The sequence below is a fragment of the Microtus ochrogaster genome, chromosome 26 (genome assembly GCF_000317375.1).
Source record: "Microtus ochrogaster isolate Prairie Vole_2 chromosome 26, MicOch1.0, whole genome shotgun sequence".
NCBI lineage: Eukaryota > Metazoa > Chordata > Mammalia > Rodentia > Cricetidae > Microtus > Microtus ochrogaster.
In genome coordinates, this window is record NC_022025.1 from 15,077,094 (window position 1) to 15,102,820 (window position 25,727).

The 25,727-nt window shown below is 40.5% G+C and overlaps 1 protein-coding gene across 4 annotated transcripts in view; it reads right to left on the reverse strand.

Annotated features, from left to right (window-relative positions):
* Window positions 1–25,727, reverse strand: part of Srpk2 (SRSF protein kinase 2) — a 112,043-nt gene that overhangs the window by 12,925 nt on the left and 73,391 nt on the right. For 2 of the 4 annotated variants that reach the window (XM_026784686.1, XM_013350434.1), the window contains exons 4-12: window positions 25,370–25,457; window positions 24,543–24,630; window positions 20,945–21,051; window positions 15,070–15,208; window positions 13,931–13,956; window positions 12,748–12,994; window positions 11,014–11,481; window positions 3,902–4,002; window positions 3,701–3,808 (exon numbers count right to left, since the gene is read on the reverse strand). In XM_026784686.1, coding sequence (XP_026640487.1) covers window positions 3,701–3,808; window positions 3,902–4,002; window positions 11,014–11,481; window positions 12,748–12,994; window positions 13,931–13,956; window positions 15,070–15,208; window positions 20,945–21,051; window positions 24,543–24,630; window positions 25,370–25,457 — 1,372 coding nt within the window. Of the gene's footprint in view, window positions 1–3,700; window positions 3,809–3,901; window positions 4,003–11,013; window positions 11,482–12,747; window positions 12,995–13,930; window positions 13,957–15,042; window positions 15,209–20,944; window positions 21,052–24,542; window positions 24,631–25,369; window positions 25,458–25,727 lie in introns of all 4 variants that reach the window. The other 2 variants (XM_005358372.2, XM_013350433.1) reach the window with 1 other exon arrangement.

The window sequence follows — 25,727 nt, forward strand, 5'->3', positions numbered from 1 at the left end:
CAGCTTCCCAATTAACAATCATGGCAGCTGAACCAACCTCTGAGAAAGAAAATTATTTATTTGGCCCCAATTCCAAGTGGACAAGACTGTTTCATGCTTGCAAAAACCATTCAATATCCTGCAGGCCAGGAGGGAAATTTGGAGCCCTAACAGGATGAAAGAGACTGGAGAAGCCACTGGAATCAGGGTTAAGGAGAAGCCTCAATGTGCTTCTCTTTGCCCAGCATTGACATTATCAGATACTTTTTTTTAAGAAGATGATTATTTGAACAGCACTCAGGTTTCCAGTGTAGTACTTTAAGATGACTATCGATGAAACGATTAATAAAAAAAGAACTTGGGGCTGGAGAGATGGCTCAGGGATTAAGAGCACTGGCTGCTCTTTCTGAGGACCAAGGTTCAGTTCCCAGCACCCACACGGTAGGCTCACAACCTTTTGTAACTCCAATTCCAGAGGATTTGATATCCTCTTCTGGCCTTCATGGAATCTGCCTGTATGTGGTGCATAGATATACATGCAGGCAAAGCACCCATACACATAAAATAAAAATATTTTTTTAAAAGAGGGAAACAAAAAAAGAGAGAATTAAAAAAAAAAAAGAAGAGAAAGGGAGAATAGATCCCTGGATGAATATGACATACAGCAGGGTAAATAACATGTTAGAATAAATATGACATACAGCAGGGTAAATACATGTTAGAATGAAGACAGCCCTCCTCCTACTGTGGTCACAAACATGTTTTAATGCTAGCAGCTGTGGAAGGAGGGAACATTATTTTTTTTTAAAACCAAATGTCTTCTTTTTTATATTTTATTTATTTATTATGTATACAATATTCTGTCTGTGTGTCTGTCTGCAGGCCAGAAGAGGGCATCAGCTCTCATTTCAGATGGTTGTGAGCCACCATGTGGTTGCTGGGAATTGAACTCAAGACCTTTGGAAGAGCAGGCAATGCTCTTAACCGCTGAGCCATCTCTCCAGCCCAGTAGGGAACATTATTGCCATCGATATACTAAGCTATTCCACCACAAGTTCTATTATTAGTATTCAATATTAGGCAACTCTGGAATCCTCCTCCTCTTCTTAGTCTAGTCCCTTGAGGACTTTCCTCATCCCTGTTCTAAGTTCCAGGGAGAACACATGGGGACACAAGAGCTCCCCTATTTAAACAAAGACACTGTGTACAAAGAGGTAGCAGTGAGCACACAGACTTCATGTTGATATACACTACACATTTATACCCACAAGGTGCCAAAGGCCATGAACTGGGAGATCCTGCTGCCGAGCCCAAACTGTCCTCCCAACAGCAGTAGGGGCCTCATCACACCTAGAACTTCTTGTTTCCAATGCAGCCTCTGGTCGAGTTATACCACTTGTAAAACTGGAAGGGCTATGGATTTTGCAGTAACTACTTATGGCCTTTTCAATGCCAGGCAAATTTAAACTTCAGAGGGGGAAAAAGGTGAACAAGCTCTGGCTCCTCCTCTGTGACTTGTAAGGAGGGAACTGGACTGGCAACAACCCCGGAGCAGCCCCAACAGCACTGGGACAAACGGAGACAGAGTCAGCATTTCCTTAGTGTCTCATGATGTAAACACTTCACAGCAAGAGCGTGGTCGACGGTCAGAAGACTGCACAGAGCACAGGGACAAAGACAGCCTGGTATAAGAGGATGCCTGCCAACAGCTCAACTGCTACCCACATAACCTGTGATGTCCTGCTTTTCTGGTTTATATCACCAACCTTAATATCCAAAATTAGAAGCACAAGATTTCAGGGTTCAGAGTTCTCAGAGCCCTGGCACATGGACTTCTGTATTGCTGGGGACAAATGGAAACAGCCCATCTGGTCAAGGCATCCTTTCCTTCTGATCTGGCCTTTGCCTTCCCTCTACCCTCACACTGCAAAGCAAAAACCTCTCCACATCGACCCTGAAAATAAAGTTAACTATCACATGGCCAGTAGCTTCTCTCAGCCACTATATCTGGATTTTAGGATCTTACTGAAAAACAAAATTTTAAAATAATTTTAAATTCATTTTCTGGAATTATTAGCACAAGAACCTAGGAAGGCATCGTATTTCATATCTGGCCACATCAATCATCTCAGATAATGATAAAAGCATCTCATGTCTCTCACATCACCTAGCATTATCTGCTTAACAAAATGCTTTTACACTGGACTGGAGACATGACTCAGCGGTTAAGAGCACTTGCTGCTCGTACAGAGGGCCCAGGTTCAGTTCCTAGTGTAGACAAGGCAGATCAGTGTAACACCAGTCCCAGGGAATCAGACACCAGACATGGACAACGGGTATACAGACATACCACACGTGGGGGGGGGGAGAGAGCATCTATGGCTTTTCGAGAAGGGTTTCTCTGTGTAGCCTTGGCTGTCCTGGAGTTTGCTTTGGAGAACAGGGCTGGCTTTGGACTCACAGAGATCTGCCTGCCTCTGCTTCCCAAGTGCTGGGACTAAAGACGTGTGCCATCACACCTGACCAAAAAATTTGAAATGGTTAAAATGCTTTTTATATTAGCACTACTGGACATAAAATACAGAAGATTCAAAACAATGATTAAGTTCTGAACAACAGGTAAACATAATATTTATTCTGTTCTCCCCTTTCAGAAGATGAGCACTAAGCCTTGTATGGGAACCCTTTCATTTAGATATTCAAAGAGAATTTCTTTAAAAAGTGATTGCAAGAGTTGAAGATGTGATTCAGTAGAAAGAATACTTGTCTATTGGGTGTGAACCTCTGGGCTCGATCCCTAGAACTACAATAAAATTAAGTAATACTAAATAAGATAAACATAGTAGCACTGGAAACTACAAGAACACACATGCCACCTTTCCCACCAAAGAACAACAAGAAGCTGACTGAGAGGAATGTGCCAAACTGGCTGAACATGGTGAAAGACAACCTGGTATTAGATTATGAGTGTGGAACAACACATGCTTCTCAATTCACAGTTTAGAGCAAACGGCAACAATCCTGGAATCTCAGCACTCAAACCAGTCTGGGCTACATTTCAAAAATGAAACAAAGAAAAAGATACTGAGCTGAAGATGATGAAGAGATGCTCAGTTAGTAAAGTGTCTGCCATAGAAGCCCATGAGTTTCATCTCCAGAACTGGTATATCAGCGCTTGTAAAACCAGTACTTAGGGAAGCAGACCAACAGAACCTAATCAAGAGTTCTAGAATGAGTTATCCTGTCTCAAGAAAACCAGAATAACATCGAGGATCCCTGTCTTCCACATGCACGTGCATATATGTGTGCACACAGTTATACACACCTGTTCACATGATGTGTGCCGATTCTGGGTTTAGTTTAGAATGCCCCCAGGGGAGGACCACTGTGTTCCTGGGGAAACAGACTCAAACTGAGGACATTTGTGCCACCATTGCTGTCTCAGGAGAGCCAGAAAACAAGGCAGAACTCTTGAGTTAGAAAGAAAGCAACGAAGAGGAAAGAGCCTTCCTGAAGCTCTGGGAGAGGTCACCTGTCAGTGCTACAAGCTTCCCAGTACAGTCACCCTCTCCTGTGAGAAGACATCTGACGTTACCCCTCGATGTGAAAGGGAGCTGGAAACGCACGGAAACTTCCAGAGACTAAAAGCAAGACTCTACCCCATCAAGAGCATTAAAGAGAAGTCATTTCTAGGGAAGAAAGTGGCAAAGGGGGCTCTTACCATGCATGCTGTACTCCAAATGTCTGCGGGAGTGCTGTAGCCGGCTCCTATCAGAACTTCTATGGACCTATACTGACGAGTTTGGATATCCTCTGTGAAATGTTTGTGCTGAAAAGGAAGAGATGTGATAATTACTGTTTCAAAAAGAGCATCTCTTCACACAAAATCATGATTAAAATGTAAAATGAAAACCCTACTTACCACCCAACAAGCATTTCCCAGGTCAGCAATTTTTACTCTAATTTTATCTGCGTTCCGTGGATCCAGAGGGTTCACCAACAGGTCAGCTGCCCGGGTTTTTGCTGCCATGAGCAAACAGCAGGACAGTTAGCATAGGACGAGAGCCTAGCACGTGTGAGCACAGTGCTTGCCAAGTACAGCCTCTTTGTAGGATAAACCTAGAATCCTGCAGGTTCAACTACTGCGGAAACACTAAAGCCACTTAAAGATAAACACGGGTAACCAGTCGGTTCTGAGCAGTATGCAGTTCACCGATGCCATGTGACCATGAATACCACCTCAACACTGAGAGCATTCCCTACTACAGCTTCCTTAACTGAACATTCAAAAGATATCAAGGGTTATTTGACAACTGATAAGCAAAAGCAGATTATAGGTAGAGGCTATCTTTTTTTTTCTTTTTAATTTATTTATTTATTAAGGGTTTCTGCCTCCTCCCCACCACCGCCTCCCCTTTCCCTCCCCCTCCCCCAATCAAGTCCCTCTCCCTCATCAGCTTGAAGAGCAATCAGGGTTCCTTGACCTGTGGGAAGTCCAAGGACCGCCCACCTCCATCCAGGTTTAGTAAGTTGAGCATCAGAGGCTATCTTTTATGGTTTAGTTTTGAACAGGAAGATGCCATACCAGCATCTCAATAGCTGAAGTAGGCCATTAAGGCAGACTCAGATGATTTCACACACACACACACACACACACACACACACACACACAAACACACACACACACACACACAAAAACACACACACGATGACCTGCCCAGGCCTAGGGTCACTGAATTCAGGAAAGTTCTCAGCTCAGCCTTACCTATGTTGTAAGCAGTAAACGCAGGTCAGCACGTTCATCTTTGTACTTAATCTGAGCCCTTCCATGCTCACATTTTTGGTCATATTGAATTGGAATTTACAGACTATTAAGACTATTGAGAAAACTCAGCTCAGTGCAGAACATTAACACCCTTGTTGGGGAGTCATTTTTTTCATGCCAGGTTAATGCTTGTGTGTACTGTGTCGTTCAGTGTACTGAACTGAGGAGCCATGGTGCTCAAGGGGATTCAGTTTCTTGGTAAATCCCATAGAGGAGGTAAGGTCAATCTTGCTAACATAACAGCAGGGCAGACTGAAGCAGGGCCACTAGGACCTAAACCATCCAGATAATCCAGAGGCAGGCCACAGGGTCTCAACTCTGGTCAGGGTTTGAACTCTGACAGCCTTCCCTGAGTTTATGAATCAACTTGGGCCAGACAGGCAAAGAGGTTCTCTTCCTGCCACTTGCCTCTGCCCACCCCCCTGTATGAGGGTGGTCACATAAAACACCGGGTTTTATCAAAGACTAGGTAGGAGCTAGGGAAAATAAAAGAAACACAGACACTCAGGAAATAATGATAATGAAAGAGAAGGCAGTGCTCTGACCTAACTAAGCACAGAACTCTGACCAATGGAGGAGACTGGTTGGAGACACACCCGCAACACCGCCTCCCCCACTGTCACCGTCAAGAACAATTTTGTTCAAACGAATTCAAATCTTAGTTTCGACACCTATGAATTGCAAGCCTAGCAAATGACAAATTCTTTGAGACTATTTTCAGGAAGGAATGAAATGGAATAACCTCTACCCCCAAAAAAATACATATTCCAGTCAGGACAGTATCTGCTTGAATGGCCAGGAATTAATTTTGCTTTAGTCAGTGAGTAGGCAGGCACTGAAGAAACTATATAGACATTCAGGTTAGGTAGCTGGGTTGGCGGATGTCGGTACCAGGGAAGCAGGTAGTTCATAATCTACTAATTTCTCCTGGTGGCTGTCTTTAAAGACACCTCTAAAAGCTGTGTGATTCAAATGTATTAGAAGAAGTCTACTTTCAGGACAACATTGCCACGTGTTTAAATAGTTTCTTTGCAGCTAACATTTGTCTGTAATGCTCACTAAACTAAATCTGGTAACATGCTATTATTCTCTAGCTTTGTTATTCAAACTAAGCTATTCAGATTACAATGTGTCTTAAACAATTATAGGCAATTTATTTCAATAATTTAATTGTATGAGAACACAAGAGGTGATAAAATATAATTGAGTGTCTCTGATTTTCTTTCTCGAGTGTCTCAGTTTCCATGTGAGGGAAGGGCCCTGACTGCAGCACTGAACACAGATGCACCCACACCTGTTGCAAACTTCTTCCTACGTGTGCCTGGACTCACACTGCTTAGATTTAATTACCCCGCAGTGACCTGCCATAGCCTTTCTTTCTGATGATGATGATGCTAACACAAATGACTTACTGGTACTCTTTCCCTTCCAAAATGAAAAGCTGCTAACTTTTCTCTGCCTCCACTAGAACATGAATAAAAATGGCAGGTTTTAGTTTAGGAAGCACTGGAATTTGAAGCTACTTTCTCAAAATCCGATCTCTTTTGTCAAGCAAGATAGTAGGTGATGAGACAGCCGGCATCCCTCGGTTATGCACTACATGTTTAAAACACGCTAAAACAGCCTCTCTGTCTAGACGAGGGTCAGAACTAGGACAATCAATGCTGATACCTGATCAATTCCTTTTACAAACACTTACCAAGGCCCTTTTTATATGCCATTATGGTGCCAGAACACAGTAAAAAGACACACTAGAATTGGGAAACTCATGTCATACACTGGTTGAAAATACAGCCAGTAATAACCAGGCAGTGATGGCACACACCTTTAGTCCCAGCATTCAGGAGGCAAAGGCAGGGAGATCTGAGTTCAAGGCCAGCCTGGTGTACGTGACTGAGTTTCAGGACAACCAGCGCTATATGGAGAAACCCTGTCTCATAAAGACGAGAGAGGCAGAGACAAAAAGAGAAGATATAGGTAATAGTGCAAGCACACAAGCAATTCATATTAACATACCAGAAAACTATCTGCCACAAAGAAAAACAAAACTAAGAAGACATATGGTTGCAAAAGTCATGCTGAAAATCTTTTCTTCTATTTTTCCTTTTTCATGTGGTGTGGAGGGAGGAGCACAGCACCTGTATGAAGGTGACACACAGAGAACAAGCACACTGTGTGTTCTGGGGATTGAATCCATGTTACGAGGGTTGGAGGAAAAGTGCCTTTCCCTATGAACCATTTTGCCAGCCCCTGAGAAAACTTTTCTGGGAGGACCGGTACTGAACAAAGCAGGAGCAGGAGAAAGAACTCCCAGGCAGAGGCAGGCACTGCAGAGCCCCTTATCACAGTCCAGCTCACAATCTGCAAAAGTTTTTTTTTAAATATGTATTTATTTATTTGTTATGTATACAATATTCTATCTGTGTGTATGCCTGCAGGCCAGAAGAGGGCACCAGACCTCATTACAGATGGTTGTGAGCCACCATGTGGTTGCTGGGAATTGAACTCAGGACCTTTGGAAGAGCAAACAATGCTCTTAACCGCTGAGCCATCTCTCCAGCCCTCTGCAAAAGTTTTAAAAGACCGCCAGCTGGGGTGGTCCAGAGGCATCAGCAGGCTGTTTGGAAGCACAATGAGGAATGCTCAGTATTTATGGAGGGATGATTCAGAGTATCAAGCTATGTGAGAAACAGAAGCTAGACAGATCATTTGGGGAACAGGGAGAAGATAATAGAATATGCTTTAAAAGACACGTGTATTTCTAGATAGAGAATATCCTAAGGATCAAGAGATAAAATACAATGTCCATTCCATGGCAACCTGATCAGGACCGACTAAAAGGATTATGGAGTAAGGACTCCAAAGAGACCCAGCAGCCAAACTCACAAGACCACTCTGCTCTGAGCCTTCGCCCTTCGGATTCGTAAGACAAGATATGTCCATTGGCTGCCATGGCTGTTCTAGCAGCTAAGACAATCTCCTCATCTCAACTATCAAGGGCTATCAAGGTACTTGGAAGGCTATATCCTTTCTCCTGGCATCTAAGTTCTTCAAACATCATGATTTGGCCCTGACATGTTTTTACAGTTCTATAATGTATACATCTCGCTCTAATGGCAAAAAACAGCACAAACTCACATCACTGCTTACTTCCGGGGGGGGAGAGGGGGAGAGAAGGGTACACTGTTTTACCATACCTTGGATCAGGGAAAATAAAAAACTATTTTCAAACTAAAGAGGAGAACTGAGAATGGACTGAGTAACAAAAAACTTTAGTTAATTCTTCAGACAATAAATGCTTAAATATTTAAACGTATCCTTAATATTTATAGCATGCAGTTTCTATAAAATATACATATACCATGGCAAAATGTTAGTTCTGAATATAAGTAGAGGACACATATAGCTATTTATTGAGGGAGACTTTCAGTGTAACTACTTTACTTCACAGAGGTGCCCTAAGAATTCATTTCTGTGCTTCAGTTGATTGCTGTGCTGCTCACAGGCACAGGAGCACTGTGGAGATGACTGTTGGACCCCATGAAAAGCTGTGAAGAATTAGGAACAAAGGAACTGATCTCAAAACTGGAAGAGTGATTTGGAAGGAAGTCAGGAATTGCAGGAGGAGGCACAATACACAGAAATAAGCCAAAAGGCCCCGAAACAATACAGCCAGACAACCATCTGGACCTGAGGGCCAAGGCAGGTAAGATCCTATTGTGTGAAGTGGCTGGCAAGGGTGACCTAGTTTGCCTTCTGTAGCTATAATAAAACACTGAGCAAACCAACTTGGAAGAATAAAGAGATTACTTGGCTTATACTTCCACAATACAGACCATGATTGAGGGAAATCACAACAGAAACTCAAGCAGGAACCGAATGCAGAAACTGAAGCAAAGACCAGAGAGGAATGTTGCTTAGTGACTTGTTCCCTACAGTTTGTTCAACTTTCCAGTACAGCCCAGAACTGTGGCATCTCACATCAATCATTAATTAAGAAAATGCCCCCACAGACTTGCCCACAGGCCAATATAATGAAAGCAATTCTTCCCAAGTGACTTGTATTAACTTGACAAAACCCACCACGTATGACAGAAAAGAATGGGCATGAAGATAACCAACACAACACAGGCATGTTCTAGCTGAGATCCACAGCATCCCCACTCTCACTGGGAAGGGAGCACTGGGGCACATCTACCACTTCCTCCTGGGGCCCTACATGCTGCAAGACTCAGTAGAAACGGAGTCAGTCAACAGGGCTTGAGCCATCAATGCCATAGCAGCCAAAGGAAATCATGGACAGGCACAGTAAGCGAGAAAAGGATTACAGCATCAGAGGAACAATGTCAGAACAGAGGTCATGGTGGTACCAACACTTAAGGTGTATAGACCAGGTAAACGTCCCAAAGGGACAGCAAAGTAAACAGAAACTGCAAATAGAGGAAGACGGGCTGCTGTGTGGAGACCCCAGGGCCCAAGCAGGAGTTACACCTCGCACTCCTTTCAAGACAAAGCAGGTAAGGTAGCTAGCTGTACAGTATCCTACCAATCAAGAAATAAAACTAGTTCTCTGACAGTGTGCAAGTAAGTGTTCTTTACGTGAAAGCTCTCAATGTTCACTTAACTTTTTGCAATGGAATTTTAGATTTGCCTAAATTAGAACCATCCCTTACTCACTCATTACAATCATAAATTGTTTTTGTTTTTTTTTTTTTAATTTTATTTTCGAGACAGGGTTTCTCCGTAGCTTTTTGGTTCCTGTCCTGGAACTAGCTCTTGTAGACCAGGCTGGCCTCGAACTCACAGAGATCAGCCTGCCTCTGCCTCCCAAGTGGTGGGATTAAAGGCATGCGCCACCACCGCCCGGCATAAATCCTGTTTTTCATAATGCCCTAACCTATCCCTAACTACCCTGGCTCACCAGATGAGTGAATAACAACGTGGTAGGTGAAATCAAACAAGTAAACAAGACCCATGAGCTGCCCACCATGCCTGAGCCTCAGATACTATCAATCTGGCAGAACAGTAAAGAGTATGCCTGTTAGGAGACTTTAAACAATCAAGGTACAGGGACTGAATTTAATAATACATAGCATTTGCTTTCAATAATAACAACACTAAATGTGGCTGTTGCTTCCCTTTAATAGAAGAAATTGAGGCACAAAGAGGTTAAGAAATTAAAGTCCCATGATGATTAGGTTTTAAGATGGGGTTTTATTTTCTATATTTGAAACCACTGTTCTAAACTGTCATGCGAAAAATAATGAAAAGCTATTGAATAAATTACTTTGCATATAAATATGTAAATGTGTGAAAAATCAAGCTGCAATAGACACAATAAAAGCAGAGAAGATGCAAGTTACTAGTGCCCCTGCTCAGAATGAACTTGTATTTATTTTATGTGAACTCTACCACTCCCTGGCTAAAACAAGGGTGAGGCAATAAACCATGCACCGCCACGTAAGCAAGACATAAAGTAGGACGATTAATTATAGCCCGTGAGTAACAGAGGTGCTGGCCTGCTGCAACTGAAGAGGCTGTAGAATCTTCTGCCATTTCGTGGGTTGGCTCAATTACTTGCAATGTGTTAAAAACACTCTTGGCAGCAGAGGGCAGAGGAGGATTCTGAACTTTTCCACTAAGGGTCAGAATGGACATTAACAGTGATATCCAATTTTTCCTTCCTTAAGTTAATATGCAGTTAGCTACATGGTATTTGCTCCTAAAATATGGATCTGCAGAAAGGGCCCCTGACAGATAAGAACCTAAGATCCAATCTGTAATCTGCCATCATGCTTTATCAAAAGTAGAATCATATAAACAAGGACCATCAAATAAAATATAACTTGTCTCTTAGTATAGCTGAAAACTGCAGGTGTTCCCCTGACTAGAAAATAACAACCCCTAAAGATACTACTACCACCAGCTAGAAAAGGGTTGTATGTAGCAAGCTATGAGGTTGTTAGTGGTGAAGATGTTTCAAGTATCCGACGTCACTGAAAAAGCAATAAATGAAAATGTTCAGGGATAGGATTTCAGAGAGTAAGAGAAACCCTGGCGGCACACGATAGATACACTGCTAACGCATTTCATGTGTTCTTGAATATGAAAGTACTGAAACTCAAGGGTTGGTGGTTATTTACATAACTTCTCCCCTTTATCAAAGGCCTGACTCTGCCCAGGGAAAGCAGATGCAAAGGGACACTTACTTTTTGGCAAATCTCCAGTACTAGAGGCTGAAACTGTTCTGCTTCTGTCATGGGATGGGCTGCTCTCCTCTTGCTCAGTGAGAGGTGATCCCTCTGAAAGCACAGAGCCACAGGCCACAGGTTCTAAGGGCCCAGAAAATAATGATGTGGAAAACTCTGGACTTTTATGTTGTCCATTTGGCAATTCACCATTGAACTGTTCATAGGAACTGCCATACGTATAATCACTCTCTGCATTTGGCTCATCTAGGTTATATTCCTCAGGATTTGCACAGTCATCTTCATCATCCTCTTCATCCTCCAGCTGCTGTTCCAATAAAAAAGGACCATTTTCAATATGGCCGTTGGCTTTAGGGGACTCCATCCATGTAGGGTCTATGTTTTCAAGTTCCTGTTCAACATCATCTTCATCCTTCTCGGCATTTTCCTTCTCCGCATCTTCTTTTTCTTCCTGGTCTTCAGCTTCACCTTAAAAAATATCAGATTAAGATTAGGAGTAATGACTCTCCTGCACAGTAGTACTAGTTAGTACTAGTTAGATCAGGAGTAATGACTCTCCTGCACAGTAGTACTAGTTAGTACTAGTTAGATTAGGAGTAATGACTCTCCTGCATGTTAGTACTAGTTAGCACTAGTTAGGAGTAATAACTCACACAGTAGCACTAGTTAGTACTAGTTAGCACTAGTTAGGTTAAGAGTAATAACTCTTGCACAGTAGTACTAGTTAGTACTAGTTAGATTAGGAGAAATAACTCTCCCACACAGTAGTACTAGTTAGTACTAGTAAGATTAGGAGTAATGACTCTCCTGCACAGTAGTACTAGTTAGATCAGGAGTAATGACTCCCGCACATTAGTACTAGTCAGCTTAGGAGTAATAACTCTCCCGCACAGTAGTACTAGTTAGCTTCTGCAACAAGAGAAACTTAGTATTTTTTTGGTTTTGGTTTTTACAGACAGGATTTCTCTGTGTAGCTCTGACTGTCCTGGAACTCCCTATGTAAACCAGGCTGGAGCTGAACTGAAAGATCCACCTGCCTCCTAAGTGGTGCGATTAATACCACATCCAACTAAAAGACGCTTTTGGCGTACCACAAAATCGTGTTTTCTGCTTATTTAATAATTAGCCTTCTATTTTCAGGAACAAGTTAGCTCTTGGGGTAAAATTCTGAGTAAAACTGGACTTTTGTTTCAGTCCCTCCCCATTGCTTTTTTCAGAGATGCTTACTGTACTGGATCTTTAAGATTTTAATTTTAAACGTGTGGTGTGCATGTGTGTACACGCCCATGGCCTTAGAGGCCAGAGGCCTCTGATCCCCTTAGAGCCAGAGTTACATGACACAGGCGATACTAGGAACAAAACTTGGTTCCTTTTCAAGACTACCGATCCATTTTTCCATTCCTTAACTGATTCCTCTGCAGTTTCAGAATAAGATCTGAGGTGCGATAAAGCTAGGCAAAACATTAATTACAAAAAAAAAAGGGGGGGTCATCATCAACAGGAAAAAGACACTATGTTTCTCAGACTTCCTTCTCCGCTTTTTGACAGCCTACTTCGAAATGTTAACATATGCCTAGCAGATACTTTACAAAAGGAATACAGGCTGCTTTCCATAACCTCCAACGAGGAGTTAGAGAAAGTTGCTCTAATATCTGAGACAGCAGCACGGAGCCAAGCTGTGTGGTATGGGACACCGGCCCAACAGCCCTTCCTCCTGCTCACAGTTATACTAACCATTATCCTTTGCTGCCTCATCTTCTGTCACCTCCTCTAGCACTGCTTCCTTTAGTTTCTCTTCTGGGTGATATTCATCATCGTGTTCGTTGGAGGGTACGGCAGAAGTGATGCTTTCCTCTATGATTTTCCTCTCAGCTTCTCGTTCCAATTCCTCAATCTCCTGCAAGCGTTTCTCCAGCAACTCAGCCTGCCTCTTCTGTTTCTTTTTCAGCTTTTTCTTTTTATTTTTTGATATTTTTCCTATCTACAACATGGTAAGAAAATACCATATATCAGGTGCTTCTTCTTAAAACACTATTCAAGAATATAAGTGCTGGCAACATGGTAAATTCCTGCTCTAGTTCTAGTGCTAGTCACAAACTCTGTCAGAAGATCCACCTTAGGGTATGATTGTGCTTATACTTTGTCGGGCTTCCCCTTGAAGGTGCATAACTTCCATTAGAAAGTCTAGGAGAACTGAGCATCTTGAAAGACCTTGTTCTTAGCAAGAATCTCTTCTATCCAGACATTCTTGCTCCTCAACAACACAAACACCTACCAAGACAGGTGGCCAACAGCACTGAGTTTGGCTCTTAAACCAAGCTGTCATCAACAGCCAATATGACATTAATTTTCATAAATGATATAATATAAAAGGACAAAAAAGGAAAAGCCACAGTTTTGTCAATCTCCAGCTACAGCCATATACCTTAGAAAGCACTGGCAGCCAGCAGCGAGAACCTTTAAAGCATCATAGTCCAAATCCTTAAATCAGGGTAGAACTATGAAAGTGATTTAGATTTTTCTGGCAACAACTTATCAGACTTGAATTTCTCTTCCAAGACAAAAGAGAATGCCCACTCACACATAACAGCTAGCTATAAAATAAGATACTTGGAGGTCAAGCAAAAGTAATTTTTAAAAGATTCTTTTAAACTTGATCTAGAACCTTGCAATTCACTGAACTTGGCCAACTGCAGCCCAGAGAGCACAGGGAGACTGGTCTTGCAGTAGCCTTGCTATTCCCACACCTGAAGTCAAGGTTTTTCTGTTTTGGGGGAGTGGGGCAGCAGATATGGAGCACTTATAAATATGTCTACTTTTAAATTAGTTAAGACTACAACATTTGCTATATAATTTGTGAAGCTCACTAGTAAAAAGTCCCTGCTGACATGCTGAATATACATGTAAAAATACTTACAGGCTTTTGCTGTGGAGCCGTACTCACTAAAACAAAACAAAACAAAATGGGTATTCAGAGAAAAACAATCTGATTTGTAACATGAAATAGTACTGTCTTCTAATAACTACCCAACTTCACAACTTCAAAACACTTAAACCTTTGAGATTTCTAAAGATAGGAACCTAGAAAAAGATTATGCAATGCAGGCACATGACTGACTCTTCCAGGACACAGGAGGAGCTGTTCATATTTAAAGTCACTCATCTTGCAGCCTCTCTCAAATCAATGACTGGAAAATTGAGAAAACAGCAGAAAGAAGAAAAAGAAATGGAAGAAGAGTTTATAAGTCAGTCATAGAACCAAATGTGTTTCACAAACAAGGCAATGAACATTTTAGAAGAGAAGGCACCCAGCTATGTTTAAAAACTACTTGGAAAGCATCACAGAGTTAAATCACACAGCACAGCACATTCTGCAATGAGTCTAAAAGTCAGCATTACAAGCATAAAAACTGTGAATTGCTTGCATGAGCTAAGACCATCACGATGGCCGTTGATGAGGTCATCTGTTCAGCAATGTACCAGCACTCAGGCAATGTAACTGCACTGAAAGCACAGCCAGCTCCTCACTGCCACCAATAAATTCTACGAAATTCAGAAGAAAAACTATGCTAATGCTCATGACCTGATCCCCTTTCCCACTCCACATCCCTCGATCTTTCACAGCTGATACCAAATGTATCAGTCAGACTGAGATGGGGGCAACTACATTAACTTAAGAGAGGAAAAAGAGTTTTATAAAACCTAAGTCAGAAAAAACTCAGATGACTGCAGGTAGGCTACAAGAAACCTGCTACCTATTCTCCAGAGACTTTGACAGCACAGCATGCTCCTGTGTAGATGAAACAACAGCTGAGAATTTACATGCTCAGTAGAGGGTAAAGATAGCACAAACAATTAAAAATAAATTAACTAGGGCATCTTCTTGGGAAAAAAAAGTTATTTTCAATATCCAAACTCTTAGAAAAAGTTACTAATATGTACACATCAAACTCAACTGTCCTCAAGGCATAAGTCTGAAAGCTTCCAGCCCCCAAGTGGACTGAAGCAATGAGGGCTCAGCTCCCTCACCTGCAGACCCAGAAGGAGGAGGAGCACCTGCTTTCTGCCACTCAGTAGCCTCGGCCGCCATTCTTCGCACGTACGCATCATCTACACACATCAAGATGTTCTCCGGCTTTATGTCAGTGTGGATTATCTTGCATTTACTGTGTAGATAATCTAACCCTTGAAGAACCTGGTCATAGTAAAATAAGAAAGGACTTATTAGTATATATATATATATATTATATATATATTTATATATATTTATATATTTTAAATATATATATATATATATATTTTTTTTTTTTTTTGGTTTTTTGAGACAGGGTTTCTCTGTGGTTTTGAAGCCTGTCCTGGAACTAGCTCTGTAGACCAGGCTGGTCTCGAACTCACAGAGATCCGCCTGCCTCTGCCTCCCAAGTGCTGGGATTAAAGGCGTGTGCCACCACCGCCCGGCACTTATTAGTATTTTTATTATGTAACTTATTTCATCACGAAATCTACAATTTTTCCACATATTATTTCCATGTGTAAAATGGAATACAATTTTATAAGCACAGATGGATGTTTACTTTTAAAAAAAGAATTTCCTTATAGGCAACCAATGTGCATCACTTTGGGACTCATGCTCACAGACCCAAATGTATCTCTCCATATGTCTTTAATAACAATTTATCTGTAACTCCAGTTCTAATAGGTCCACTTTCACCCTCTTACCTCTGCAGGCACAAGGCAGACATACTGCACATACTACACACACAGAGGCAAAACACTCATAAAATAATGAATAAATATCTATATATGTCTTTAAAATTTTTCAAATCTATATGATTTAATGTTTTAAGTGCACAATTCTATTTTTTTGGATTGCAACATCACCTCCTAACTCAGAACAATTTCATCCTCTATAAAGAAATCCCACACTCTGAATAGTGACTTCATATGTCCCTTCCACTCCTACAGTCCTAAACACTAAACTATGTGTGTGACTCATATCAAGTAGTCTCTGCCTGTGTGTTTGGGAAAACACATGATGTGCATTCACTTATATGCATGTGTGTGGAGGCAAGGGGGTCAAAATCAGATATGTCTCTCAATAGCTCTCTACTTTCTTTTTCTTTTAAATGTTTATTTATTTATTATGTATAACAATTTATCTGTAATAGTATTCTGTCTACATGTATGCCTGCAGGCCAGAAGAGGGTACCAGACCTCATTACAGATGGTTGTGAGCCACCATGTGGTTTCTGGGAATTGAACTCAGGACCTTTGGAAGAGCAGGCAATGCTCTTAACCACTGAGCTATCTCTCCAGCCCTCTACTTTCTTTAAATAAAAAATACCCCCAAAAGTTGACAAAGCTGGGCGGTGGTAGCCCAGACACTAAATCCCAGTACTCAGTAGGCAGAGGTAGGATGATCTCTGCCTCAGTGAGTTCAAGGCCAGCCTGGTCTACAGAGCTAGTTCCAGGACAGACAGGTCCTGAAACTACACAAAGTAACCCTGACTTGAAAAGTGTGTGAGTGTGTGTGTGTGTGTTTTCAGTAAGTGGCTTGGGTTGGCTGTGTAGCCCTAACCTACTGTGTAAGGCCCTGGTCAATCCCTAGCACCACAAAGAACAAAAGCCAAGGTAAAAATCCTCAATTAAAATAAGCTTAACCTGGGCTGGGAGATGACTTAGCACATGCTTGCCTTGTAAGCCTGAGGACCTCAGTGTGGATCCTGGATCCCATGTATTGTCAGATGGGGAAAGCAGGACTCTCCTGTGAAGGCAGAACATGGATTCCCCAGAATTCTTAGCCAGATTAGCCCTACTGGAGAGTTCTACATTTACCTGAAAGACTCCAACTCAAGGAATATGGTGAGAGAATGATATAGGGTGATTTCTGACATCAATTTCAGGCCTTAACATGCCTGTGAAGCCACACATTAGCATAAACGCATGTAAAACCTCATATGGAAAAATACAATTAAACCTTAATAAAACACTAAAAGACCAAAAGTAAGAAAGACAGCATTATATATTTTCATAAAATGTAAGACTACACTCATCAAAGTCTAATTCAGTGGCAATTCATCTATCATTCCCTACTGTGTAAGCCAAGTGGAGTTTTGTCTTTGTACAAGATTGGACAATAAATTAGCCGGGCAGTGGTGGCACATACAGGCAGGTAGATGTCTGTGAGTCCAAGGCCAGACATGGCCAACAGAGTGAGTTTCAGTACAGACAGAACTACGACTGTACAAAGAAACACTGTCTTGAAAAACAAACAAAAAAAATCTCTCCAAACAACAAAACAACAAATTAAGATGCTTCCCATTATAATTTCCTTCAAATATTAACCTAAAGCAGAAAGATCAATACCTTGCTTTCTTTTGTTCTGTTTTCAAGATAGGTTTTCTCTGTAGTCCTGACTATCCTGTAACAACCTCTGTAGATTAAAGGCATGAGGTACCACCACCAGATGTGTTTTACGTTTATAACTTTTAATGCATCTTTTGCACATATCTTTCCACCTTAGCCTTTCAGCTTAAAGACAACTTCATTGTGTGGAAGGCTGTGCAGATAGGAGCAGGTGGGATTCACTAGGAAACAGGCTAACATTAGTTTCCACTGCCAAAGATTCGCCCAAGACAAGGGCATTCTCAGAGGAATTTGAAGTTTAGATCTCTTAAAGTGTTGCCTGCTTGCCCAAAGACTTTCCGCACAAAGTACTGCAATAATGGCTACAAACAGAAGACCCCACCACTGAGAAAAGCACATTAACTGAGAAATACAAATCAGACTAAAGGGTACCACCATCAACCAAATGAAGCTGCCTAGGGGAGAGAGCAGAAGCTTCCAGGGCAGTGCTGCTCCTCACGCAAGTCAAAGTGGGGTGCAGGAGTACCAACAACTCCCAGAGGACTTAGCCAGTGTCTGCACAGACAAATAGTTCTCATTTTCCCCTCCCCATAATTCCTATCACCAAATGGGGACTACTAGAGTCAGAAGGATCTAGAAGGCCTTTCAAATCAGTACAGTTGTGCCAACAATTCACTCCATAAATTAGCGCTGTTCTCAAACTTCGTCAGAGAACTTCTGTTTGCAGCAGGTAGCAGATAATACAGAAGAAGCTCATGACTAGTTTAAGTGCTGACAGTGACTGATGAACATTCTCCTTGTACTCCCGGCAACCCACCTTCCAGGGCTCAGGGAACACAGAGGAAAAGAGAATAGAAACATGTAAGACCTGAAGTAAGGGGACGGGTGCTGTAAAACAGTCTTCTAGACAGAGAGTTGCACCCTTGACCCCATAGCAGGTGCCAGCTATCTTCATAAGACGGAGCTATGCCACATCTCCCGACATCCCAGGATGGATGGAAAAAGAAATGTAAAACCGATTGGAGCAAATTATACAAACTCACTACAAAAGCTGTGATGGAGAAGTATGGAAATTCCTGCTACAGGAAGAGAAGATCCCCACTGTGCTGAAGACTCAGAATGAAATCGCTGTGCTCCATGTGAGGTTAGCACAGAACAGAGTGGAAACAAGACCTCTCCTAAACGAGGATGGAGAACCCAACATTCTGAGAATCACAGGTCCTATGCCACACAGAATGAAAATGGACTATTAAAATAACTAGTACTTTAATGAAAGCTTCTAGTCTGAAACTGGACAACATTGGTTCAATAGGCCCTCTAAAATCGTCACACTAGCAAATACTGAGTGGTCAAAATCACTGCTGCGGTGAGACCCCTGCTGGGGCCTGCAAATCCGCAGAGGGTGTGGGAAAGCACTGACTTTAAAGGTCATATTGAGCTTATGTGCTGCAGGACACAGGAAAACCTACCTATTTCCTGAAACCTTTTTTTTCCCCCAAGACAGGGTATCTCTGTGTTGCTCTTGATGTCTCGGAACTCACTTTGTAGACCAGGCTGGCATCAAACTCAAAGATCTGCCTGCCTCTGCCTGCCTCTGCCTGCCAAGAGCTGGGACTGAAGCCCGGTGCCACCACTCCCTGGCATTGCTCATTCTTTAAATGTTCTTATTTGTGTAATTCTCTACAACTCTAAACAATTTTCAAAAATTGCTGGGCAATATTAACTGGCTACAGCCCACAACTGGATTAACAACACAATAACTAATTTATTTCAAACCTTAAAAGGTGCAAAGTCTTAAGTAGTCCAAGAAAACTATCAGCTGAGGCTAAGAGAGAATTGGCCCTGGTAGGATGTACATGTAGATTATAGTCTGGTTATTTTACTTTCTACTCATTCTCCTACAGGGAATCTTATGCAGAACAAAGATAATATCTAAGAATGGGATATTTTTAGCACACAAAACAGAGTAAAAAATAAAGAGCTAACGCAGAAAAGGTTTCTGAATTGATTCTGAAAAGAAAATTGAGACTTTGTCATTCAGCAGAAATTGTGGTACCTTGTGCCAATCCTAAAATTGTCTCATTATGGGCGGAAAACAGACACTGGTAAAGAGCTTGCAGTAAGTTTTTGGGAGAGATTAGCAACAAATATCCCCAAAACAAGAGACTTTAGTTTATAAAAATAAAGAACTAGTTGAATTCTCCCTCATATAATAAAGGGAAGACCAATTTCTGGAGCCCTTACATTCTATACTGATGCAAATAAATCAGGAAAGGCAGGTTATAAAAATCAGGAAAATTAAGTAATTATTCAGTTCAGAAATCAGAATTATATGTCATTCTCATGGTATTATTAGATTTTCCAAAACCTCTTAAAAATAATATAGTCACTGACTCTCAATATGCAGAAAGTTGTTTTTGCATACTGCAACTGTTGAACTTATTCCAGATGATTCAGAATTAATTTTGTTATTTATTCAGCTACAAAAATTAATGAGAAACAGAAATCATCATTTGTATGTAACACACATCAGATCCCATACTGGTCTACCAGGCCCTCTAGCACAATGTAATGATGAAATTGATCAGCTATTGGTAGGAAATTATATGCTAGAAGACTCACAATTTCATTAAGAAACACCATGGTAACAGCAAACGCTTAAAGAAAGATTTTTCTCCTCAACATAAAGCCAGCCACACTGAACCTTATAGAAGAGAAAGTGGGAAGTACACTTGAATGCATTGGCATAGGAGACCACTTCCTAAATATAACCCCAGCAGCACAGACACGGAGAGAAACAATTAATAAATGGGACCTCCTGAAACTGGAAAGTTTCTGTAGAGCAAAGAACACGGTCAACAAGACACAACAACAGCCTACAGAATTAGTAAAGATCTTCACTAACCCCACATCAATCAGAGGTCTGATCTCCAAAATATACAAAAAACTCAAGAAATTGGACATCAAAAGAACAAATAATCCAATAAAAAAATGGAGTACAGACCTAAACAGAGAACTCTCAAAAGAGGAATCTAAAATGGCTGAAAGACACTTAGGGAAATGTTCAACATCCTTAGTCATCAGAGAAATGCAAATCAAAACAACTCTGAGATTCCTTCTTACACCTGTAAGAATGGCCAAGATCAAAAACACTGATATTTACTGTGTGATACCTAATATTTTCAGATACAGGTACACTATGTTATACTTACCACAAACAACTAATTCATCTATCAAAAAAAGCAATACAATAAATTGTTTTTTCTTAATTAGATTCCCAGAAACAAAGTGAATGTTTTGTGCCAACTATAGAGAATACAATAATTTCTGATTAAATCCCCCCATTATTTATATACCAAGAGATGAATGGCAGTGATCACATATTGCCTCCCTTTCTAACATGAGATGCATGTCATAATCGATTTGATAACAGCTCAACAGTTATTGATTCATTAATTTCTTCATTAAAAATTAAAAAAGTAAAATACACGTTGAAAGCAACCAAACTGGCTACTAGGGGTGGGATTGTTCTGTACAGGGGTAGGGTTGCTTTCTGAAATCTCACCTGTCGAATGATACTCTTCACACAACGAACTGGGAGACCTTGATAGTTGGATTTGATGATCCATTTGAGGAGATGGTGGCCAAGTACTTCAAAGACCATGCAGACATCTGGGATAAGGTTAAGGAGCATCTGAGGATGCACTTCCTCAAGGCAGGTGGTCACTAAAAGCGACTTCATTGTATCACTTGTAAAACATTGTTTTCCTAATAAAATACCATATTAATACTATCAGGTGATCAGTTGCTGTTTTCACTTAAATACACAAGATCTGACTTTTTCCACTACAGACAATCACATACTATATATTATTCAATGTGTATAGCAGTTTCCTTCAGGAAATAAAAAATGACACACACATGTAATCTCAATACCTGGGAGGTGAAGGCAGGAGTGTCAGAAGTTTAAGATTATCCTCAGCTACACAGTGAGTTCAAGACCAGCCTAGGCAATATAAGACACCTGTCTCAATGAAAATCTATTAATTAATTAATTAATTAATTTCAATGTACAGTTGGTACATTTGGAGGTCAAGATATAATTATGAGAGTATCACTATTGTTCAAGGCCATACAAACACCCGAATGAACTGAAATCAAGGTCTCAAACAGGTATCAATAGCTCCAAGTTCACTGTAGCACGACCACGAGCAGTCAAGATACAGAAATGACCTACCCATTCACCACTGTGTGAATTGATAAAGAAAATATATGCATGTGCATATGCACAATGGAATATTATTTTATGCAAAAGAACAGTAGATTTTTTTAGAAACAAAAGCCCACATTTATTAGAAATGTGTACTGCTCTTTTTTGTTTCTTTTTCAGTAATAAAATGCAACCACATTTTTAAAAGCCCACTCAAACTATACCTGGCACAGTTTTGTGAGAGCAGTGCATTAATTAATTTATTTTGGAGTGGCTGGTCTGGAACACACTAAATAAACTGACCAGGCTGGCTAGAAACTCACAGAAATCCATGTGCCTCCACCTCTCGTGTGCAATCACTGCCCAGCCCCACATTATTTTTCAAAGATGTCGTCTTTTATTGACACTGGAGTTCACTGATTCAATTAGACTAAGTGGTCAGTGGTGTTTTTTTTTTTATTTCTTTTTTAACTGATATGTTTAACTCTTTATTTTTTATTTTTACGGGTGCTTTGCCTGCATGTGTGTCACTGCAGCACATGTGTGCTTAGTGTCCACAGAAGCCAGAAGAGGGACTCAGAGTGACAGACAGTTATGTTCTGAATCATGGGCGCTGGAAATCAAAAGCATGGGTCGTTTAGAAGAGCAGCCAGTTCTCTTAACTGCAAATCTATCTTTACAGCACCAGTCAGTTGATTTTTCAAAAACAGAAGCTCTATGCTGGGTGGTAGTAGCTTACGCCTTTAATGCCAGCACTCAGGAGGCAGAGGCAGGGGCATCTCTGAGTTTGAGGCCAGCCTAGTCTAGAGAGTAAGTTCCATTACAGTCAGCGATACCCCTAGCTTAAAAAAAAAAATACCACCAACAAAAACAAACCCAGTAGCGCTAGGCCCAATCCCTGACCGTCTAAACCAGTGATTCTCTCTCAAAACTATGGGTCTTGACCCCTTTGAGGTTGTGTATCAAATATTTACATTACAACTCATAAAAGTAGCAAATTTATAGTTATGAGGTAGCAACAAAAAAATTTTATGGTTGGGGTCCCCACAACACGAGGAACTGTACTAAAGGGTTGCAGCATGAGGAAGGTTAAGAAGCACTGCTCTAGAACATGAGTCAGCAAATAGATCATACACATTGAAGATGTTCACAATTTTCAAGTAGTTCTGGTTTGGTTCATAGCTAGAGGCTTACTGCTGAAGTTAGCATCACAAAACTGTTGACTTATTAATTTTTATAATATCTGGATTTACCATGGATAGCTATTTATATAAATAGTTTGGTGAAAAAGTTGCAAATGTTTCTGTTCTGTTAAAGAACTTATACACCACAGGCTGAAAAGATGAAGTCTTACTTCCCAGTCTCATTATAAAAAAATGGGAACTAAAATCTAAAGTTAGATACAGGGCCCAACCCTAGGGTTTCCAAAATAAGTACCAAATCTCCTCAAAGCATTGACATACCCAGATTAGGATAGGTTCTTAGCATTTTACTTGTTAGAAAAAGGAGGCGTGTGTGTGTGTGTGTGTGTTTCTCTTAAACTCTATAAATCCTGTATTTTCTCTAAAGAATCTCTCCTTCTTTCTTCTTCCTCTCAGGAAAAGCTCTACAAGTTTAAAACTCAATGAGTAGCTGCCCTGCCCTAAGCAGAAAGGCTCCCGTGGACTAGGGAGCACTCAGACTGTGGTGATGATCATCTGCCTACCTGCTCGCCTACTGTTTGAGAGATTATCAGCTACCAGGAGTCATCTCTGGGGGCAAATGCTGAGATAATGTCAGCAGGGTTTTATACTTCCCAGTATTTGTTTTGGTTTCTTTGCTGAGACAGGATCTCATGTAACTGAGGCTGGCCTCTAGCTAGCTAGGTAGTAAAACTGACCCTGCACTCTTGAATCTTCTGCCTCAAGAAGAGTGCAGGGATTATGGCCATGAACCACCATGTTGGGTTTGAGATTTCTAGGAGAAATATAAAGAAAGACCTGTTACATTAGGAGTTTTCTTCCTCCAAAAGATCATGATAGAGAAGGTGCAGACATTGGATGTAATCTTTTTAAAAAATATTTATTTATTTATTATGTATACAACATTCTTTGTGTATGCCTGCAGGCCAGAAGAGGGCACCAGATCTCATTACAGATGGTTGTGAGCCACCATGTGGTTGCTGGGAATTGAACTCAGGACCTTTGGAAGAGCAGGCAATGCTCTTAACCTCTGAGCCATCTCTCCAGCCCCATGGATGTAATTCTTAGGCTTTAACTGAGATAGAGGCCTTGACATAAGGTTTCTGAAGTTTCAGAAAGTCAAATACGACAATAAATGTTGTATCTGCTCCAAGAAGATAAAAAGAAAATAACAAAAGACCTGAAAAGACAGAAGACCTTAGCCATAACATGCACTAATATTCATGAGTCATGCATGTGGTTATAAAGAAAAAAACTAGAATATTTTATCATCTACCATTGCAAAGAAAGAACTACAATGATTTTAAAATGTCAATAGTATTATATATAGATAACCAAAATAAAGATTGATCAAATAAAAAAATTAGTATAGTGGGCACAAGACAAGAGGACAGTAACAGAAGAATGAAGACATTACATGCGTTATTAGATTACATACAGTAGATACTGCTACAAAAATATGTAAAATCTCTTTTTCTATAATTAATAAATACTAACTTTAAAAAACAATAGTTAACTCTATTCCAAATCAAGTCAGTATTTTTATGTTTCTAAGATGTTAATACATCCAAAAGAGTCTAAAAAATAAAATAAAGCTTTAGCCAACCAGACCAGGAGAGGCATACTTAAAAACTTTACAATAACCCTGAATACCTTATACAGAGGGGCACAGCAGCAATTAAAAATTTACAGGCATCTGAAATAACTCAATTTTTAAAAAGTAAAAACAAAAAAAAGTGTTATAATTCAGAAAGCAAAAGAGTAAAGGATACGTATCCCATTCATGCCCGAGATCTTGAAGTCATCAATGAGCTGGACCACCATGTCTTTGTTGGGGTCACTGGGGTCACTTTCTCGAACCTACACAGGTAGACAAATAAAAAACAAAGGAGTTTGAATTTCTTATTTTCATTCTTGGTTTTCCCAAATGAAATGCTATTTATCAGCCAAAGATAGCCTAAATCTCAGCACACCTTCTGCCTCAGCTTCCTGAGTGCTGGGATTACAAATGAGTACCACATGTCCAACCACCACAGAAGTTTAAAATGGAGGTTGGAGCTGGAGAGACGGCTCAGCAGTTAAGAATGTGTACTGCTCTTCCATGTGACCTGACTTCAATAATTCCCAGCACCCATGTGTGGCAGCTGAGCAGCCAGTAACTACAGCTACAAAGAAGCCAGCATCTGATGAGTACAGGCACATACTTAAATAAATTCTAGATGATGATGATGATGATGATGATGATAATAATAATAATAATAAATGGAGCTTTTTACTATACCAATCAACAAGGTTTTTTTCCAAATAAAAGATTTATATTTGAACTTATAAAAAAAATCTTCTTTAATATAGTATCACCCAGAAAAACCTTTTAAGCCAATCGGAGCAGGAGAGGTGCATACTTAATAACTTTAATGACCCTACAAACTTTATACAGAGGGGGCACAGCAGGAATTAAAAAGTTTACAGACACCAGAAATAAGACTATTTTTAAGAAGTAAAAGCAAAAAAAAAAAAAATGTGTTATAATCCAGAGATCACAAGAGCAAAGCATTAGCTAGTCACCTTTTTACATCATTCATATTTGTTGATTACTTACACATTTGAGCAATTTAATTTCATCCAAGGCTGTCTCTGTATAATGCTGGGCACTTTTTACAACTTTCATTGCAACAAATCTTTTCCCTCTTTAGAAGAAGAAAAAAAAGCATTGTTATTTACATTATCAAATTAGCAAAATAAGCAACTGTTACAGTGAGGTGTAGCCAAGTTAGTAGCCAAAACACTGAGGCTTTCAATAAGCTTTCCTATAAAATATGATGGCACACACCTTTTACTCCAGCACAGAGGCAGAGGCAGGTGGATCTCTGTGAGTTCAAGGCCAGACTGGTCTACAGAGAGAATTCCAAGATAGCTGGAGATACTCAGAGAAACTCTGTCTTGAAACACATATACAC